Below are 20292 nucleotides of genomic sequence, written 5' to 3'. Positions count from 1 at the left end.
TATCGCGCCAATATGCATCGTCAAGGCACCGTAGGCACCGCTGGTGGAAACACCAGCTGTCGCGCGCTGGCTTGCGTTTACTCTCGAAATATGACCAGTAGCTGTGGGTATGCGTGATATAGTGCCCATCGTAAGTGGGTCGCGCGTTTCCTGTCACATACTTTGTAACATCAATTCCGCGTTCTCGCTTCCCCTTGACGCCTAACTAGTTAGAAGGAGGCTACGAATGCGAGCAAATCTGTGATAACCTCTTTTATTAATGCTAAAACGTTTTTTTTTTGTTAACGTTGCCCACAGTGAGGCCTCCACTATCTCAGTCTTTAAAAGTATTGTAGCCGCTTTTTTTTTTTTTTTAATGAGATCCGTATAACAAAAGGCTTTCGCTTTACCGATGTGCATTAAGTACTCGGGCTGTTTCCGAACCTGAGCCGGGCATGTCTATACCTCGCGGGCCGGGTTCGGGCCTATATCGAAAAAATCGAGCCGGGCTGGGGCGGGTAACGAAAAAGGTTGACGGGCTCGGGACGCGTGAATAATTAAGGCCCGTGCAGTGCTCTAATAGCGACTATACGAATATGGAAGATTATCGGACAGATGTGTTAAAAGCGAGGTAGGTTTTGCTTTTCACTAAATGACTGATACCGATGAAACATTTATGTAGAACTTTATTATCCCATTGCTGGCAGGCGAAGGATATTTGCGAGGTAGGTTTTCTCCTTACTAAGTAACTATTCCAAAGAAAATTTTAATGCGGGAGTCTATATCGTTACAGTTCATGCAAGCAAAAGAACATTAGGGGAGGCACAGATAAGTGCACACTTAGCGTGGCCTTCATACCGTATTTCGAGCACTCCCTCAAGCGTCTTACCTGGTCCGCGATACACTTCAGCAGAGCAGACCAAAACTAAAAGCCACTAGAAGAGCGGATGTACCACGCGAATTAAGAATGCCTTCACTTGCAGGTGCCTTTTAGAATGTCAAGCCTGTGCATCCGTTGTAGCACGTCCAGCGTTCCGGCGGGGACGGTTGTTCTGTTTGCATACTCTTCACCAAGACAGATCACCGCAAATTCATTCTACGGCCTCGTGATTCACGGTCACGTTCAATGCGCGCCCCACTCTCGATGTCAAACTTGGCACGCCGCATAAAGCCCGGCGCACCCGGACACGGTGCGCGTGCGGCTCTACCAAAACAGTCCATCTATGCGTGCTCATTATTGCCTTTAGACGATTCAGTGAAGCATGCAAATGTTTCTCCTAAGTCACCGATGTATTTATGCAGCGGAACGCACGGTTAATGCGGAGACATAGAGAAGAATTCGGCAAGTACGGGAATCCAGCGCAACCAATTGAAAAGGGGCGTTAGTTCCTTCGGAGCGGGCTAGAGGTCGTCACCGCAGTCACATGAAATCACAAAGAAAACAAAAGTTGTTCGCCCGGCGCGCAGGGGAGGAGGATAGAAGAGGGAGGGCGTCTTGTCGCTACTTTAGTTTTTTCAGGGGCTTTATCCGCTGCTCGTCTGCAGTGGCACCTGCCGGCGTGAAAATGAAAGAGCTTAGACAGCTTCGCCTATCGCTGTAAGGAGGCGCTTCTCGTCCGATGGGTGAAAAGTGTCCGAGGAGCATGGCGGAAGCAAGGAGTTCCGAAGAGGAAGGTTTACATCATTTTTCCTTGCTTCATAATACCACTGTAATTAAAGATATTTTCCACAGAGGAGAGTCCGTGATGTTTTCTTTATTCTTTCTTGTGTCTGGGCCAACTTGCTAGCTTTCTTTTTGATGAAAAGACGTCAAAACAGTCGCGTGATGCTCTTTAAGGGGTTTGCTTCCTTAGGTGGACACAGGCCTATTTGCCTCTTGCAGTGGAATTTCAACGAACGAACTTGTGTAGAGAGTGGGCCTCGTCAGTAACGCAAAAAGCGGCAACATGTAGCCTGCACTCCGTCCATTTTTGCCGCCCTTTGTTGTCAGCCTTCATTGACGTGCGGATTACAAATTTGCACATATCATTTACATTGCAGTGTTCGACGCACCGCTTTTCTGGTCTAATATTTTCATTGGACTGGCAGGCACATTCTACACGGCTCTGGTAAGCAGCTTCCGAAATTGACCAACTTGAAATTTGAATATTTTATTTAGCCAATACTGCGGACCTCACACAACAGTGGAGAAACACTAAAAAATAGATATTGGTAACACCAAGAAAAATATAATAAACACAACACTAACAATTTAAAACTGCAAATCAAAAGATTATGAGAAATATGGAATAGAAGCTTAGTAGAGCAGAATGTTGGGCCAGTTGGTGCAGCGACATATTCAAGAAAACTTTGCGCAGAATAACACAAGACGAAAGGGAGAAACACGTACACACACACTAGCGCAAACTTGCAACTGTATTTTTCGGAAACGATACATCGCCTTAAAAAGCAGAAAGGGCGCCAGCGTACGATAGCCAGTGCAACACGTGTGGGAGCACAATGGTAAAGCAGAAATAACATCTGTGATAGGCACAAGACAATTCAAACTCCGCGGAAATGCACAGAAAGTAGCAACATGAAAGCGGGTTATCGGTCACGAAGAAAATCAAGTTCTTTTTTGAGAAGGGCTATCGATGCTTTACTCACGCAGCCTGCCGTACTAGATATCTCTCGAGCCTCTACAATTTCCCGGGCCACCCTATCGGAAGCTCTCCCGATAACAACCGTAGAACGGAGGAGAGGGCGGCACTACTGTTCCTTCTTCTTATTCCTGTCTACATAGTGTTTGCATTTAAGGCAATGCAATGACAGGTTCGAGCCTCCATTTGAGCCCAATGAATTGGCATGCTCTCTGAGCCTGTCATTGAGACAGCGCCCTGTCTGGCCTATGTACACAGACCCACAGCTGAGTGGAACCTTATACACCACACCAACAGTGCAGGTCACAAACTGTGTTTGGTGTTTCGTGACACATTTGTTCTTCATTGCTCTCTTACCCTGGCACCTGCTGGTCATTGCGCACAGGCGGGACAATTTCAAAGGAGCTGTAAACACAACATCCACTCCGAACTTGTTGGCCACCCTTTTGGCATTGTGCGATAGTTTGTGCACATATGGGAGAACTTGGAAAGGTCTCTTTTTTCTCTTTTTTTTCTCTTGGCAGTGTGAGTTGAGGAACATCGACGGCCCTCTCAAGCCTTCTAAATGGTCTAAGCAAAGACTCGGCTACAGAAACTAATACTGAACTCGGAAAACCAGCTCGCTCCAAACGTTCAACCTGGTGGTCAAAACTGGATTTGATCCTGTGCGTGCAAGATTTCGAAAGGGCTGATCTTAGACAAGATGATGCAATGCCACGTTTTACGAGCTTAGAATGAGATGAATCAAAAGGTAACAAAGCTTTTTTCGAACGCGGCATGTAAGCCCAACAAAGGTGTTTGTCATTAGTAAAAAACAGTTTAAGGTCTAAAAATTGTAGACAGTGGTCCTGTGGTAGTTCAAGGGTAAAATTCAGCGTCTTAGAGCAAGCAAAAAACTTCCCCAAGACTGAGTCAGCAACCGTAGAAACATCATGCTTCAAATCTAGTTGTAGAAGGACTAGAAAATCGTCAACGTATCTGAAAATGCTCACAATGCTATGGTTGTCAAGATCAGCCTTCAAGTCACGGTCAAATTTAGCTAAAAATATCTCGCATAAAACAGGAGCGACACAAGACCCAACGCATATCCCGCGTTTTTGAACATAGCACTCATTCTCAAAACTGACTACCATGGAATTCAAATACATGCTCAATAACTCTAAAAAACCAGACACTGAAACACCACATGAGTTTTGAAAAGCACTGTGCCAGCTACTTCTATGCATTCACGGACGGTCTCCTCCGTTCTACGGTTGTTATCGGGAGAGCTTCCGATAGGGTGGCCCGGGAAATTGTAGAGGCTCGAGAGGTATCTAGTACGGCAGGCTGCGTGAGTAAAGCATCGATACCCCTTCTCAAAAAAGAACTTGATTTTCTTCGTGACCGATAACCCGCTTTCATGTTGCTACTTTCTGTGCATTTCCGCGGAGTTTGAATTGTCTTGTGCCTATCACAGATGCTATTTCTGCTTTACCATTGTGCTCCCACACGTGTTGCACTGGCTATCGTACGCTGGCGCCCTTTCTGCTTTTTGAGGCGATGTATCGTTTCCGAAAAATACAGTTGCAAGTTTGCGCTAGTGTGTGTGTACGTGTTTCTCCCTTTCGTCTTGTGTTATTCTGCGCAAAGTTTTCTTGAATATGGAATAGAAATACGCAATTCTTTGCATTTACACAACTTTTTACAGAGCAGGAGACAGCAGGAGACCCACGATCTCCTACTAATGCTAAGCTGTTCTAGTGTCACTTGATATGGTTAATAGGTACGCTGAAGGATTAACGGATTGCACGTTCTTGCGCCTTCACAGATGGCACGGTCAGGAATCTCGGAATATACTGTAATGGAATATCGAACTATTAAGCCTAGGAGCTAATGCTTGTAATATCGTTTTTATTTCTACATGCTCCAGCGTTTAACTTTCCAGAAGAATAAACTAGTAAGTAGAAATGCAAAGAAATCGTTCGGATAAGCATGATCGTAGGTGTTAAAAGTCGAACCTTGTTTACAAAAATAATATTAATATATTATTGAAAAAGTTTCCGATGCAATAAGAAAAAACATTTGCCAGGTTTCAACCTTATATATAGAGAAAAGTGTCATAAAAATGATACACGCTATAATGGTACAATATCGCTCCAATATTTCTTAAGAAACTGGCGGCGCTGTACACTGGGGATGAGGGTCGCTTAACTTTGCTCGCGACGAAAATAAGCGCTTGTGAATGAGTCCGGATCGTAAATTCGTGTCCTCTGGAATACTAGGACGGAATAGGATAACTTTTTGTTGGGCTAGATGGCGCTTGTTGTAAGAAAAGAACTGTAACGCAACCAAGACGTACACAAGAGAGGACCACACAGGACTAGCGCTAAACTTCATTTAACTTTATTCACTAACAGCGCAGCAAATATAAGGAAATATAAGATTTTCCTTATACTTGCTGCGCTGTTGGTGAATAAAGTTAGATGAAGTTTAGCGCTAGTCCTTTGTGGTCCTCTCTTGTGTACGTCTTGGTTGCGCTACAGATTTTTCTTACGACGGAATAGGAGAATAAGTTTTCGCAATGAATGCGAATTTTTTGTTTATAATATTCGATTCGCGCATCCCGTGATAGTAGACATGTTTTTGACCACGGAGATGATTATTGTCAGGCTGTCCGCTAGCAAAACTCCTCTATATGGCGACGTAGCGTCTCTAAAACATCTGCTAGCTAGCGTTATAAATCGAGAGTCTTAAACGCGCACAAAAATTGCCTTGTGTTTCCGGACCACCAGACGCCAATGTCTATGTTCGCTAGTCCACAATGAATTGAGCCTCTCTTGAAGAAAGCGCGTTACAGTGTCATGCGCGCAAACAAATATCGAGGGAAAGTTTTCCAAGTTTCAGGATTTGCCTTTTCAGTGGCACTGCGTGCAAAATTGTCTGTTTTTAAAGCATGTAGGCTGGCAAGTGGAGAAAACAAGCAAATTTTCGAGACAGGAACCAATGCCCTTTGTACCTACAAAAGCGCGGCAAAAAGTATGCGATCGTCGGTACACTTTCAGGTGTCCATAAACTTGCTGGTCGGAGCTAATATATCGTTAATCGTGGGCGCAGTAAAATGTACGGGTGCAGAATAACATACTCAAGGTGATCTGCGGGAAGTGTAACACACGGTCAGATATGAGTATTACAAGGGTAGACGTGCAGACTAGTTGGTGAACCATGGTTCTTTAAAACAGCACAAAAGAAACACAGGGACACAGACAGAAAAGACAGAACAGTGCTGTGTGTGTCTTTTCTGTCTGTGTCCCTGTCTTGTGCGCTGTTTTAAAGAATGAAGATATGAGTAAGGCGGCAACCAGCTCTAGTTGGTAATAATCGATGGTAGCAACACAGCGAAAAGCACACGCAGACATAACGTGAAGGCTTAGTTCTAAGGAGGAGGAGGATAAACTTTATTTTCGTCGACAGATGTATCTGACGGTGTGGGGTTAGAGCCCCATCAAGTGGCCATGAGCCCGTGGCGTTCGGCGACTTCTAGGGCTCTTGTCACAACCCGGATCTGTGTGTCCGAGTCGGAGCTGAGCAATGCGGCCTCCCACTGGTCTGGATTCGAGAGCTGCAAGCCTCTAGGGGGGTAGTCCCGAGGGCAAGCCCACAGTATGTGGGATAGAGTGGCATGTTGGCCACACATTTGACAGGAAGGGGAGTAGACCCCAGGGTATATGCGGGCATATATCGCGGGGTTGGGGAAGGTGTTCGTTTGGAGTTGCCTGCACGCAACTTCTTGGGGTTTGGTGAGAGAACTATGTGCGGGGGGATATAGAAGTCTACCTAAGCGGTAGTGCATGGTTATATCATGAAATGTGACCATACGATCTCTCGCCGTCCGCAGGACGGGCGACACCACAACCCGGTCGACGAATCCTCGGGCATAATTGTGGGCCGCCTCGTTGCCTGGATGCGACGAGTGCGTAGGGACCCAGATCAATTGGATCGGGCGGAGTTGAAGTTTGGTGGAGTGGAGGAGAGAGAGGGTGACAGGGGAGACCCGGCCTTTGGCGAAACTACGAATCGCCGATTTAGAGTCGCTGAAGATGGTTTCTGCAGAGGTGGAGACCATCGCCAAGGCTATGGCCGCCTCCTCGGCCTCTTCAGGCGATCTGACGGGAATGGAGCACGCAACTAGCGGCCGTCCACAGTAGTTTACAACCGCGAGCGAAAAAGCTTCGCGGTCGGGGTATTCAGCGGCGTCGACATAGACTGCTGTCTGATCTGTTAAATATTTTTTGTGCAGAGACTTAGCCCTGTGCTTGCGGCGAGCGACAATATACTCTGGGTGCATATTTTTAGGGAGAGGGGTAACGATAAGGTTACTGTGGATATGGTGTGGAAGCTGGACCCTGTCGGGTGCGGTTGTTTCGAAGCGTATTCCAAGCTTGTCGAGTATGTGACGTCCCGTGGAGGTGTGAGTGAGACGCTCGTACTGAGAAGTGAGATGAGCTTCCGAGAGCTCCGTCACAGTGTTGTAGACCCCTAATGCCAGTAGTTTATACGTGGGGGTCCGGTGGGGGAGATGAAGAGCCGCCTTGTAAGCCTGTCGAATAAGACAGTCAACGCGGTCCTGTTCCTGGCAGCTAAGGTAGAGGTAAGGGAGGGTATATATGAGGCGACTGATAACAAACGCCTGAACAAGACGTCGGAGGTCAGCCTCTCGCATGCCTCTATGTTTATTAGAAATGCGACGAATTAGACGAATGGTCTGCGATACAGAGACTGTAAGTTTAGCTAGAGTGTCGGTGTTTTTCCGATTGCTCTGGATGAGGAGCCCCAATACCCTAATGGTGGATACTTCGCGTATGGGCGTACCACTAGCAGTAATGCAGATGGGAGGGTGGCCGTGGAGGCCGGGTTGACCTCGGATGAGCAGCAGCTCGGATTTCTGAGGGGAGCACGAGAGGTCGGCTGCGGCTACATGGCGCTCAATGACATCGACCGCTTGTTGAAGTGCGGATTCGACCTCAGCATCGTTGCCTGTTGAAACCCAGAGGGTAATGTCGTCTGCGTATAAGGTATGGGATAGCCGGGGGATAGCGTCTAATTTAGAAGGTAGCGTGAGCAAGGCGACATTGAAAAGAAATGGGGAGAGAACGGATCCCTGGGGGGTGCCATTGCTACCGAGGTTTATAGGGTCTGAGAGGAGAGAGCCAAAGCTAAGTTCAGCTTTACGACCAGAGAGGAAAGTACGTATATACTCATAGGTACGGTGACCAGGATTTAATAGGGAGAGGTTAGTGAGAATAGCTCGGTGCGAGACGCTGTCAAATGCTTTAGTTAAATCAAGCCCTAGAATAGCCTTTGTGCCCGCTCTGGTAGAGGGGCACAGTATCTCTCGTGAGAGCTGGAGCATAATGTCTTGCGTAGAGAGATTTGAGCGGAAGCCAAACATGGTGCGAGGTAGGAGATGGTTATCTTCAACGTAATTATTGAGACGGTTGAGAATGACGTGCTCCATCAGTTTCCCAGCACAGGAAGTTAGGGAGATGGGGCGGAGGTTTTCGAGAGCTAGTTGTTTGCCTGGCTTCGGTATGAAAGTCACGCGTTCATGTTTCCATGCTGCGGGGATTTTACCCTCTCTCCAGCAATCATTCATAAAGGCAGTGAGGGCCTCAATGGACGGGTCATCTAAATTACGGAGAGTTTTGTTGGAAATGCCGTCCGGTCCCGGGGCAGAGTTAGGACGGAGCTGAGTGAGAGCGAATCTTACCTCAGCTTCCGAAATCTCCTGATCGAGGGCAGGGTTGGCACCGCCCATATAGGGGGGGAGAGGGTCCGGGGAAGTAGTATTGAGATAGCGTACACGAAGTTCATCGAGAAGATCCTGGTCTGAGCCGGGGTGTTGATGGACTATGCGGTAAATGGTGTCTCGTTTGGATGTTTTGCAACCGTCTGGGTCTAAAAGGTAACGGAGAAGGTGCCAGGTGCGAGTTAGCCCGAGCTGTCCACGCATGTTGTCACAAACTTGACCCTATTGCTGGGTAGTCAGTGCGATAGTGTGCGCCTCAATCTGTTTGTCTATCTGAGCTACTCTACGCCGAAGCGTTCTATTGTGGCGCTGTTTTTTCCAACGGTTTTGAAGGCTTTCGCGGGCCTGCCATAGGTGGAGGAGACGGCTGTCTGTATTGGATTGATCAGCCGTGATAGGTGATTCTTGAGTAGTAGCAGAGACATCTGCCTGCAGTTTGGAGATCCACTCGTCCAGGTTATTAATCCGGGTAGGGGCGTTCTGAGCACGTAGGGAACGAAACTTGTCCCAATCCGTGATTAGGGTCGGGCGACCTCTCCGGCGGAACGGGGACATGCTGAGGGTGGTCGCGAGGAGATAGTGGTCGCTGCCGAGGGTATTCCCAGTGTTCAGCCATTGATCGAACCGTACGTTTTTGCATAATGTCAGATCAGGTGAAGTGTCAATAGACACACTGTTTCCTACGCGGGTGGGAGTGTGAGGGTCAGTAACAAGGGTGAAGCCCAGTTCCTGTGCTCGCAACCACAGAGTGTTACCCTTTCGGTTGGCGGTGCGGTAACCCCAAGCGGGGTGGTGGGCATTGAAATCTCCTACAATGAGGAGACCAGAATGGTGCGCAAGCCTGTTGACCCGGGAAAGAAGGGTGGTGAAGTTGCGTCTTCTGTCTCTTGGAGGGCTATAAAGGTTAAGAATGAAGAGGCTTTGGTCGCCCCTTTTACGAGGGAGGAGTTCGAGCAAGACGCAGTCTACCCCAACGTCGTCTAAGGAGTGTTGGACGGCCGTCAGGTTGCGTTGAACCAAAGTAGCGGTGTCGGGAGTGGTGACATCTAGGGGGGAGTATGGTTTATAGCCAGGTAGTTTCACTGGGCCATGAGTTTCCTGAAGGGCGATGATATCAGGGGGGATGTCGGAACTTTGGACATACTGCTGCAGGTTGCCTCGCTTGCGGCGAAACCCCCTGCAGTTCCATTGCCACACATTAAGTAGGTGGCGGGGCGTCATGGTGAAGTGTGGGTGAAGCTAAAATGGGTAGGGTGGTGGGAGCGTGCGGCAAGCGACCGTATGGTTTAACGCGCGTCGTGTGGAGGGCGGCCGTTGCGTCTCCCCTAGCTTCAAGGCCTGTGATGCGTGTTTGGATCTGTTGCATGAGGGTGTTAAGTTGTTGTTGGATTTGCTGCTGCATTTGTTGTTGGAACTGGAGCATTTGCTGTTGGATTTGTTGGGAGAACTCAGCAAATTTCGCTTCGAGCTTAGCATCAATTTTAGCCTCTAATTTTTCCTCTAGGCGAGCCTCAAAATCCTCAAGGTCGGCAAAATTAACGTAGCGTTCTGAGCGGGAGGTAGCTTTCCGCTTAGAGGGAGGACTAGAGGTAGTATCTTTGGATTGCGGGTTAGTAGATGGGGGCGCCTGAGGTGAGATGGTAGGAACAGGGTGAAGTGGTAGAGTGGCATTTGTTTGAGGTGGTGGATCGGGTGCAAAGGGTGGACGCTTTAAGGAAGCGTTTTGTAGTTGGAGTCTATGATTGCTAGCTTTAAGGGCTGTTATCTCGTCGCGCAGGGCTTGCAGCTCTGAATCACGAGACTGAGATTGCTGAGAGTGAGAAGCCGCAGCTGCCCAGCTCACCTGGTTTTTCGTGGATGGCTCCCGGTGAGGAGACGACTTGGAGTCCAGGGGTGGGAAGGACTGGGAGCGATTCCGGCTGGAGCGCCGGTAAGAGGAGGAGGAGCGGTTAGAATCCATTTTGGCCGAGGTGTTTCCAGACCCTTGGCGACGGGTCCGGGATCGGGAACGATGGGAGGTGGAGGCACTGTCTGAGTCATCTTGTAGCTGGCGTTTCAGTACGGCAGCAGGCACTTTGTAGCGGCGTTTACACTTGGAGGAACCAGTCTGGTGAGGACCAGAACAAACTATACAAGTGGGGGTGCATTCATGGGTTTCGTCAGGGTCGCAAACTCCGCAGTGAGGACACTTGGAGAGCTTGGGAGACGGGCAGACGTCCTCTCGGTGTCCCGTTTTGCGACAGTTAAGGCAGGCTTCCACTTTGTTCTTGAAGATGTAGCAGCGCACAGCACTTCCTGCGTAGGAGACTTGGCGGGGGACCTTTGTCCCTGCGAAAGTGATGACAATAGATTGGGTCTTGCCTAAACGGCGGGCGTAGAGAATGCAGTGTTCTGGATTCTGGGGTATCAAGTACTCCATGATTTCCTCCTGGGTCTCATCCACGTACTGGTGGTGAATGATACCTCGGACGTATGCGCCTGGTGGGGCCAAATAGGTAGCAACTGGGTAGCTTGTCGGGCCCAGGATGATTTCCTGTAGCTTCGTGTAAGTGATGGCGCGGTCCCGGTTCGGGGTGCTAAAGGTGAGGGTCTTGTGAACGAAATTCACCCGAAGGCGGTCCTCTGCGGTATCGGAGTAAGTCAAACGAAGGCTTGAGGTGATTGCTCTGCGAAGAGCGTTCTCGCCCCAGGAACGCAGATTTAGGCCCCCGCGAGGGCGAATGATGACTTTAAAGTCTTCAAGAGGGAGACGTGGCAGTGACGGTGCACCTCGAGGTAGCTTACGTGACGTGAAGGGAGGTAGCTGCTGGGACGCGGTATGCTGGGCGGACGCGGAAGGCGTCTCCGTCAGCGGTGGCTTGAGAGTGCGTTTCGATAAAGAAGCGGCGGAGCCGCGTTCGTAGCAGCGGGCTACGTAGGTCCAGTCCGTGGGTATAAAATCTTGAGGGGCTAGATCCTCCCCCTCCACGGTCACGACGTCCATGCTTGGCGAAGCACTGGGCCCGGCTGCGAAGCAGAGCCTATCGCCAGCGGCGGTAGGCTTAGCGAGGCTGGCGCTGGACTCGGTGGAAACGAGTGTCCATGCAGGTCACAAAAACGGAGTGCCGGTCCCGAAATTGGGCTGGGCAGGTGCCGAGCACCTTCGTGAACTTCGGGAGACACAATAAGATTCGGCGGAAGGTCAAAAGTCGGTCAAAATAGCAGAAATGGCCGGAGCCCATACGCACACGCGTGTGCACACCAGGCCAGGAACGCCGACTCCGCTTAGTTCTAAACACTATGCACGAGTACAAACTATCCTTCGTTTTCGTAGAACTGGAAGAAGACGCATATTTTCGACATCATTGAAGTGATTCTACACTCTTTCTTAACTAAAAAACTTTGCTAAAATGCCCCTAATAAGCGGTGAATAAATTTGTCGTGACGTTTCTCTCAAATAAAGATAATTTCGCAGCAATGTCGCGTGCGTAGTTCCATACGCAAGTGGTATGCATTTTCCGAAATTCTACTTTCTGCGAGGCGACGAATTGTGGTCCGCTCAGTCTTACTAATCATATTTCGCTAGTACTTGCACATCTATTTAGCACGCAAGGGACGTTCTAAGAAACCAAGGCCTCAAAAATATGGGGTGTGCACGCCTATGCAAAGAACGGTACTGTTGGAAGGCGCTTGGCATACTATATATTATTTTTTCATTGCGATAGGTATATTACGTAATTACACGCAATTAATTGGCTAGAATTTTATTGTTGGCCCCAATAAAAGTGCTATCATAAAAAATCCATAAAACATTGACACACTAGATACTCCTATTGAAGGGAGATTAGGAAAATTTGAGATACTGGATAGTCCTATTGTCAATAGATTCTTTCATACACACAGCGCAAGGACTAACACGAACAAGAGGGGAGACACCAAAAGCGCCGGCTTCAACAAAGTTTATTGCGGCGCGCTGCGAATACATATAGAGTAGCGCGACATGCGCAGCAACGAAAAGGGAAGTCATGCTAACACTGGTAGCATCGCCAAAACGCACGGGGACACATCGTCGGTACAAGAAAGAAAACATAAAGCTAAAACCTAAAAGGTAGGATGCAAAGAACAAAAAAAAACGAATACTCTAGTTCGAAATTCCGAAGACACGGCGCTCCTTATCACTTAACAGCAATGATGGCGTGCTGACACAGTCCTCTCCTTTTTCCGCGATCTCATCAGCCTCAGCTATCTCCCGGGCTGTTTTCTGACATACTCATGAAGAATTGTGGTTCTTCCCAAAAAGGGACCACGTTCCTTACATTGTCGGCAATCACGGCACTGTATGCTGAGATGACGAGATGCCGCGATGACGCTGTTGCTGTCCTCCATGAGCCTCTCATTGAGACATATGCCCGTTTGTCAATGTAGGCTCGGCCACAGGGCAAAGGTATCGAATAGAGAACGTCTTTCGCGCTCTCTAAAAATGGTTGCCGATGCCTGACAGTGCAGTAATTGCGCTCAGTGACGGAGGAATTCACCTTCTTGCACAGTTTTCATAGCTTCTCTGGTGCGGAAAACACCACATGTACACCTGCTCTTTCTCCTATTTTCTTGAGATGGTGGGCGGTTGTGTGCATGCACGGTAATGCCGTCGCATATTTTCTCCAATCCGTGCAGCCCTGCTGTTGTTAGGAACCACTCTCCTGCCTTCTTTGAGCGTGCTCTCGGCAACCGACAACAAGAGCGTACATGGGTAGCCCACACCACTCAACCGGGTCACCTGGCTAGCAAACGCAGAATCCAGTCGATGCTCACACGATTTCGCGAGAGCATTACTAAAGCAAGTCTTTACAATTGCTCGTTTAACTAGTTTCGAGTGGGCTGAACCGAAAGGGAATGCAGATTTGTTTCCTCGCGGTTCATAAGCCAAACATACATGGTCAGCAGAAAAACAAATTTCCAGGTCAATAAATCTGATGAATTGGTTCACAGCCCTCTTCATGCGTCAAGATCAGTGGATGAAGGCATTCTGAAAACACAGACTAGATATTGAACATATTTGCCTGATCGGACATATCTGGTGCGTTGGTAAAAACGAGAAAATCACCAACATATCAAAAAATGCCTGCAACACTGGCCCCTTCACTTCAGCGTTTCAACTCTCGGTCCCGCTCCGCTAGAAAAATGTATCAAAACAGGAGCAACGCAGGAGCCAATGCATATTCCGTTTTTTTGGGTGATGATGGTACCTTCCCACACTGCTATTGCAGATTTCAGATAAGTTGCCAGCAAATCCGGAAAGTTATCGACGGACAAACCACTACTATTCTGAAACGAAATCACCCCGTGCCTGTCTATGCAGTTCCTAACACTGACCATTAGATTGTCCGGCGGAATAGAATAATAAAGGTCTTTAATGTCGACTGAAAAAGCCGACAGGTTTGCCTTGGGCGCCTTGCCACAGAATTTCTGTGGCAGCAAGCGCTTCCTACGCTTCGCCGGATGCTTCCAGCGAGGATACCGTTCCAGGGAAATACTATCCACATCGTTGGTGACGTACCATCCTATGTACGACAGGGGCTCGGCTGCGGACCCAAGTTTGCCGTGGAGCTGAGGAATACTGCCGCAGAACGTTTGGCCATGGTGAGGCATGTGTCGAGTCTTGTCCCTGGCTCATACAGTGGGAGATGCCTTTCGGAGGGTGTAGACGTTGTCTCTCGTTGTAAAGTTCAGTGGCGTAGATTACTCGTCCAAAGAAGTGTCCCTTGTTTTCGGGATAATTCTTTAGCGCTCCTAACCGCCGACAAGGGAGGAGGCTTTGTGGTGCTTTCGGAAGTACGCCTGGAGCGTGTAAAAAGTGCGGCAAAAAGGTTACGAAGCTCCATGAATTTGGATAAGCTTGTTAAATCCATAGACCAAGGTCGGCTTGGAACTTTTCTTAGCAGCAAAAACTCATAGAATGGACTGCCCTCTACAGGTAATTGTCTCTGAATATGGAACATGGCAGAAGTCACTTGCAAGGTCTCTGCAGCAAAATTTATATTCTCCTACCGCGGACGACCCTTTTAAGATGAAATACTCTGACGAGGAAATCCGATTTCTTAAGGAAAGGCCCAAGGCGAACCTGTCGGCTTTTTCAGTCGAGATTAAAGACCTTCATTATTATATTCCACAGGACGATCTAATGATCAGTGTTAGGAACTACATAGACAGACACGGGGTGATTTCGTTTGAAAATAGTAGTGGTTTGTCCGTTCATAACTTTCTGGAATTGCTTGCAACTTACCTGAAAGCTACATTCGCAGTGTGGGAAGGTACCAACGTCACCCAAAAAACGGAATATACATTGGCCCCTGTGTTGCTCCTGTTTTGAGAGACATTTTTCTAGCGGAGCGGGACCGAGAGTTGACACGCAGAAGTGAAGGGCCCAGTGTTGCAGACATCCTTAGATATGTTGATGACTTTTTCGTTTCTACCAACGCACCAGATATGTCCAATAATGCAAATATGTTGAATATCTCGTCTGGGTTTTCAGAATGCCTTCATCCACTAATCTTGACGCATGAAGTGGCTGTGAACCAATTCATCAGATTTCTTGACCTGGGAATTTATTTTTCTCCTGACCATGTGTGTTGGGCTTATGAACCGCGAGGAAACAAACCTGTACTTCCTTTTGGTTCAGCCCACTCCAAACTACTTAAACGAGCAATTGTAAAGTCTTGCTTTAGTAATAGAATCGCGAAATCGTGTGAGCATCGACTGGATTCTGCCTTCGCTTGCCAGGTGACCCGGTTGAGCGGTTCTGGCTACCCACGTACGCTCTTGTCGGTAGCCGAGAGCATACTCACAGAAAGCAGGAGAGCGGTTCCTAACAACAGCAGGGCTGACCCCGATTGTAGATAAAAAATGTGACATTATTACCGTACATGTGCACCATCGCCCACCATCTCAATAAAATAGGAGAAAGAGCAGGTGTACATGTGGTGTTTTCCGCACCAGAGAAGCTATGAAAACTGTGCAAGAAGGTGAATTCCTCCGTCACTGAGCGCAATTACTGCACTGTCAGGCATGGGCAACCATTTTTAGAGAGCGCGAAAGACGTTCTCTATTCGATACCTTTGCCCTGTGGCCGAGCCTACATTGGCCAAACGGGCATATGTCTCAATGAGAGGCTCATGGAGGACAGCAACAGCGTCATCGCGGCATCTCGTCATCTCAGCATACACTGCCGTGATTGCCGACAATGTAAGGAACGTGGTCCCTTTTTGGGAAGAACCACAATTCTTCATGAGTATGTCAGAAAACAGCCCGGGAGATAGCTGAGGCTGATGAGATCGCGGAAAAAGGAGAGGACTGTGTGAGCACACCATCAGTGCTGTTGAGTGATATGGAGCGCCATGTCTTGGGAATTTAAAACTAGAGCATTCATTTTTTTTGCATCCGGCGTTTTAGGTTTTAGCTTTGTGTTTTCTTTCTTGTACCGACGATAGTGTGTCCCTGTGCAATTTGGCTATGCTACCAGTCTTAGCTTGACTTTCCTGTTCGTTGCTGCGCATGCCCGCTGCGCTGTGTATGTATTCGCTGCGCGCAGCAATAAACTTTGTTGAAGTCGGCGCTTGTGGTGTCTCCCCTCACGACCGTGTTCGTCTTTGCGCTGTATGAATGAAAGCATGAAATACCTACTTTCCCAGCAACATATTTTGTCAATAGATACTGCTAAAAAAAATGCGACCATGTACTAAGGCTTCAAGGTGGTTTGTTATTTTTTCTTTCAGGGTGGTCTACGTGGCGTGGTGTGGACGGACTGCATGCAGTTTGTTTTCATTATATTTGCCCCAACGACCATTATTTTAAAAATTGTAGTCGACTGTTTTTCGGACGACTCGACCACGCGGCCACCACTGCATGACCTGAGCTTGAGGAAGTACATCGGAAAGTAAGTGCCGGACGTGGAATGCTTCCCAGCTGTGGAAACAGGGTCCCTGCTTACCCATACAGCTTGGTGGTGGTGGAAAACATTTATCGTCTATTAAATTTTTAAAAAGAGGTCATTGGCGTAGGGCGCTATTGGTCCTTTCCCCTCACAATACTAGATGGAGCCCCTATTCCGGGGACCCATTGGCAATAAACTCCGCCCGCGTCTGTTGGCCTTTTAGGTCTTTAGGGCTTATTTGTTTATTTATTTATTTATTTACCCTCAGGGCCGTTAGGCGTTACAGAGGGGAGTGGGAATACATGCAAGTACCAAAAACAAAACAGCAGCTAGAAAAATTGAATATAGTTACAGCAAACACTGGTATAAAATCAATAACAGAATTATCAAAACAGCATTTCACAAAACAAAACACAAACGAAAACAGAAGCTAATAAATTAACAAAGTTATGGACACATACTTATATAAAATTGATAACAGTGTTACGAAATGCAGCAGTATCAGTAATTAGAGCAATATTGTGGGGAAGGTGATTCCAGCTGGCACAAGTTCTGGGTATGAATGAATCATGAAAACATCTTGTGCGACACGGAGGGATCCAAACTTTGTGGCGGTGATCAATGCGTGCTAAAATATAGGGTGGTCTTTTTAATAACTTCTCTTTAAGATGAGGATTATGATAAATTTGGTGAATAGTACATAGTGAAGCTATTGACCTGCGATGGGAAAGAAGCTGTAGGGAAAGGTGAGCTTTCATGGCAGTTACACTACTAGTACGATGATAGTTGGAAAGAATGAAGCGGAAACCGTGGTTTTGAATTGATTCTAAGTCAGAAATCAGAGATTCGACCCCAGGGTTCCACACCGATGAAGCATATTCCAATTTAGAGCGGACCAATGTTTTGTAAAGTAATAGTTTTAATGAACACATGAAAAATTTCTGCGAAGGTATCCAAGCATGCGGTTGGCGTTATTTGTAATGTAGTCAACATGAGTTTTCCAGGACAGGTTAGAAGAGACGTGAACACCCAGATATTTATAAGACGACACAGTTTCAAGAGTGATGCTATTAATGCAGTAGGTAGAGGGTGTATTAGATAGACGAGAAATGGGCAAATGCTTGCATTTAGAAATGTTTAGCTTCATATTCCACAGGTTACACCAATCCAGTACCTTGTTAATATCTGACTGAAGAAGACATACATCCACGGTGTCGAACCGGAATTTTTTCGGGTTCGGTTCAGGTTCGGGTTCACATCTTTCGGGTTCAGTTCCGGGTTCGGCTCCGGAGCGACATTCCGTTCCGGTTCGAACCGCTCCGGATCGCGTCGAACCGGTTCAAACGGGTTCAAGCGGGTTCAGACTATAAAAATACTGAACGTAGGTTTTTATTCAACCTTGTTTTGCTGTTTACTTTTCTTAGTTATATCAGCATATATAACAGCACTTCAAAATTTACTCAATGCGAGATGTTTTACTGTCCGCGGCAAAAAGATTTAAATTTACGCAAGAGCCGCGAAATCAAATGAACTCAAAATTGTGTACACCGGCTATGTATACTAGGCTCTATCTGATGAGATACATAAAAATAAAAGCTGATGGATTTTTCATCTACAAATCCTTTCAGCTTCAGCAGTTTCGGGGTCCCCGTCAGACGAGTAATAGGTCTCTCTTGAAGCTCGTGTCAATCGAAAATTTCTCCGGCGCAAAGTGCTTACGCGGGCGCCGTCAGGACCGCTGCATGCGCCCACTATGTGAGGAGGTTGCCTTGTATTTGCAGGCATATACAACCAACACATCTTTCTGTCACCCTAAAAGCGGCTTGCAAGTCACCCCCCCCCCCCCCCCCCACTGTGGCACACCTGCAGCATGCATCTAAATAGCTTTAAGTTATTTTAATTGCCTCACATGTTCTACATCGCCTTTGTGACTGGTGTTATATATATCGACAACCTATAGCTCAGTTTCTTCGAAAACACAGCTCCTCATGGCTTCTCTCTACTAAAGTGTGAAATTGAGATTTTCACCTATGCTGATGTCGTCGCCATCTCTTGCTCTGATGAAAAGAATATGATAAAAAAGCAGGCTGGCATTGGTTGGGGGCACTTCGTGCCTGTACGGACACAGACTTGCGATGTCTTCGATGCGACGTTGCGTTGTGACAATGTTGCAATTGATGCATTGCGAGAGGAGGACTATAAGTTCGTTGAATAGAATTTTTGACTTTTCTGGGGCGCTTTCAAAGGAAGCCCATGCGTGGGCAGAACTTCATGCTACCTTGATACAGTCTTGTGAGTCTTCCGTGCAGTTTTTGTCCGCTAGTCTGTTTCATGATTTTTATTTTTATAAACCGAAATCCACCGCTTCCTGGCCGCTGTGCTTATTAGGTGACTAAATGCTCATCTGTCTTTTATGACATAGTCGTGAAGGAATTTTGTGCTGACACATTCGATTTCCTAAATTTTCGCTCTCCCTTAGAATACCTGTACAACTTCTCCAGAAGGCAGCTGACAAAGATTCTGATCGGTCATTACTTCCTCTACGTGCGGCCTTACATAGCCTTTCTTGACGGCCTTGTATTAAGGAAAGTTCAAAGGATGTACATTTAGTAGGTCCCAGAAACCTCTCTTAGACTTCAAACGTCGACTATACGTGTTAGGAAATGTCATCGAGCCAAGGGGACGTTTGTGCCGTGACCAGTGAATTGCTACATCTGCAAGCAACGAGGAACTATTGAACAACAAAATTATTTGTGACGCTATGTGCGTTTGATACATAACTCACTTCAGCAGTCTCTCAAAAAGGACATTGAGGTCATGTCTTACACTATATTTTTGTGTTAGTAATGAACGACACCGGAATTCTGTGTGAACTTTTCCTGTTGATAAGACTGCTTGGCATGTGAAGAAGCTGTATGCTTGATAAACACGCACAATCGCCGCTTTCAGCGAGGTCACTGTTCAGAAAGCAGTTAATTTCAGCTCAGAACGTATATGCTGCGAAAGTTCAATCTCGTGACTGATCGCCCTTTCTTGACGTGTGCGCCTTCAGGAATTTTGATGTGCGGGCAGAGTGAGGGAGTGATAGTGGCATAAGGCCGTATGCCGAGGTCGCGGAATTCGACCCAGTCAAGTAAGGCAAGACGAGGTCAGGGAGGTTCCTTATATTCCATGCGGCAACAATAAAAAGAATCTTCGAAGATGGCCGAGTACCCTAAGACATCAGCAAACGAAGCTTCGTTGTTGCGCCCGCCGCCACTGGCTCGATTCCCATTCAGGGTTAGAGTATTGTAGTTGTTTTTCTTTACTGCGTTAGCAGTTTAGTCACCTTTCTCAAAAATTTCCGTGGGCTGTGTGTGTGTGTGCGTGTGCGTGCGCGCGTGCGTGCGTGTGTGCGTGCGTGCGTGCGTGCGTGTGCGTGCGTGCGTGCGTGCGTGTGTGCGCGTGCGTGCGTGCGCCTGGGCATGTGTATGCACACGCGTGCACAATTTGGGGAGCGCACATCCGGGCACTCACTGGAAAAAAACTGACAGACGGTTGCAATTGTCGGCAATGCGAAGTTTAAGCGCAACTCATCACACGCCACTTGGCATGTGGCGTATTACTCTGCTATAGTCACTCTTCGGGTCTCCCGTGGCAGCCACCTTCCAGGTGGCGTTTAAAGGGAAACTGCAGCACTTTTTTGAGAATTACGCGATATTCAAGGATTCCAATCTATATAGGCTGTAGGTAACGCATGCCAAGTGTTTTTGCACCAGCATTTAAAATAGTGACGTAATCGACGATTGAATTTTGCGCTTCTCCTCAGTGCTCCGCAGGAGTGCCGGGAAATTCAGCGTGACGTCACGGAAGGCATGATTTCAAATTACCTCTGTCGTCATGCACACCCTGCCCCGAGTTGTTAGACGCTGCCAAACAACTCTCGACGGGGTTTGCCTTCGGTGGCGCAGCTTTTTTCCTTCAAAGCAGGCGTTTGTGCG

The 20292-nt window shown here is 47.6% G+C and overlaps 1 protein-coding gene across 1 annotated transcript in view; it reads left to right on the top strand.

The window, feature by feature from the left end:
• Positions 1-20292, top strand: part of LOC149325158 (sodium-coupled monocarboxylate transporter 2-like) — a 194356-nt gene that overhangs the window by 75075 nt on the left and 98989 nt on the right. Inside the window, exons 5-6 of the mRNA XM_089563580.1 lie at positions 2020-2087; positions 16155-16315. Coding sequence (XP_089419706.1) covers positions 2020-2087; positions 16155-16315 — 229 coding nt within the window. The remainder of the gene's footprint in view (positions 1-2019; positions 2088-16154; positions 16316-20292) is intronic.

This window comes from Amblyomma mixtum, chromosome 10 (assembly GCF_055824585.1).
Source record: "Amblyomma mixtum isolate Tamu chromosome 10, ASM5582458v1, whole genome shotgun sequence".
NCBI classification, from domain to species: domain Eukaryota; kingdom Metazoa; phylum Arthropoda; class Arachnida; order Ixodida; family Ixodidae; genus Amblyomma; species Amblyomma mixtum.
The sequence above is the reverse complement of the archived record's forward strand: the minus strand, read 5'-3'. Positions and strand labels throughout refer to the sequence as shown.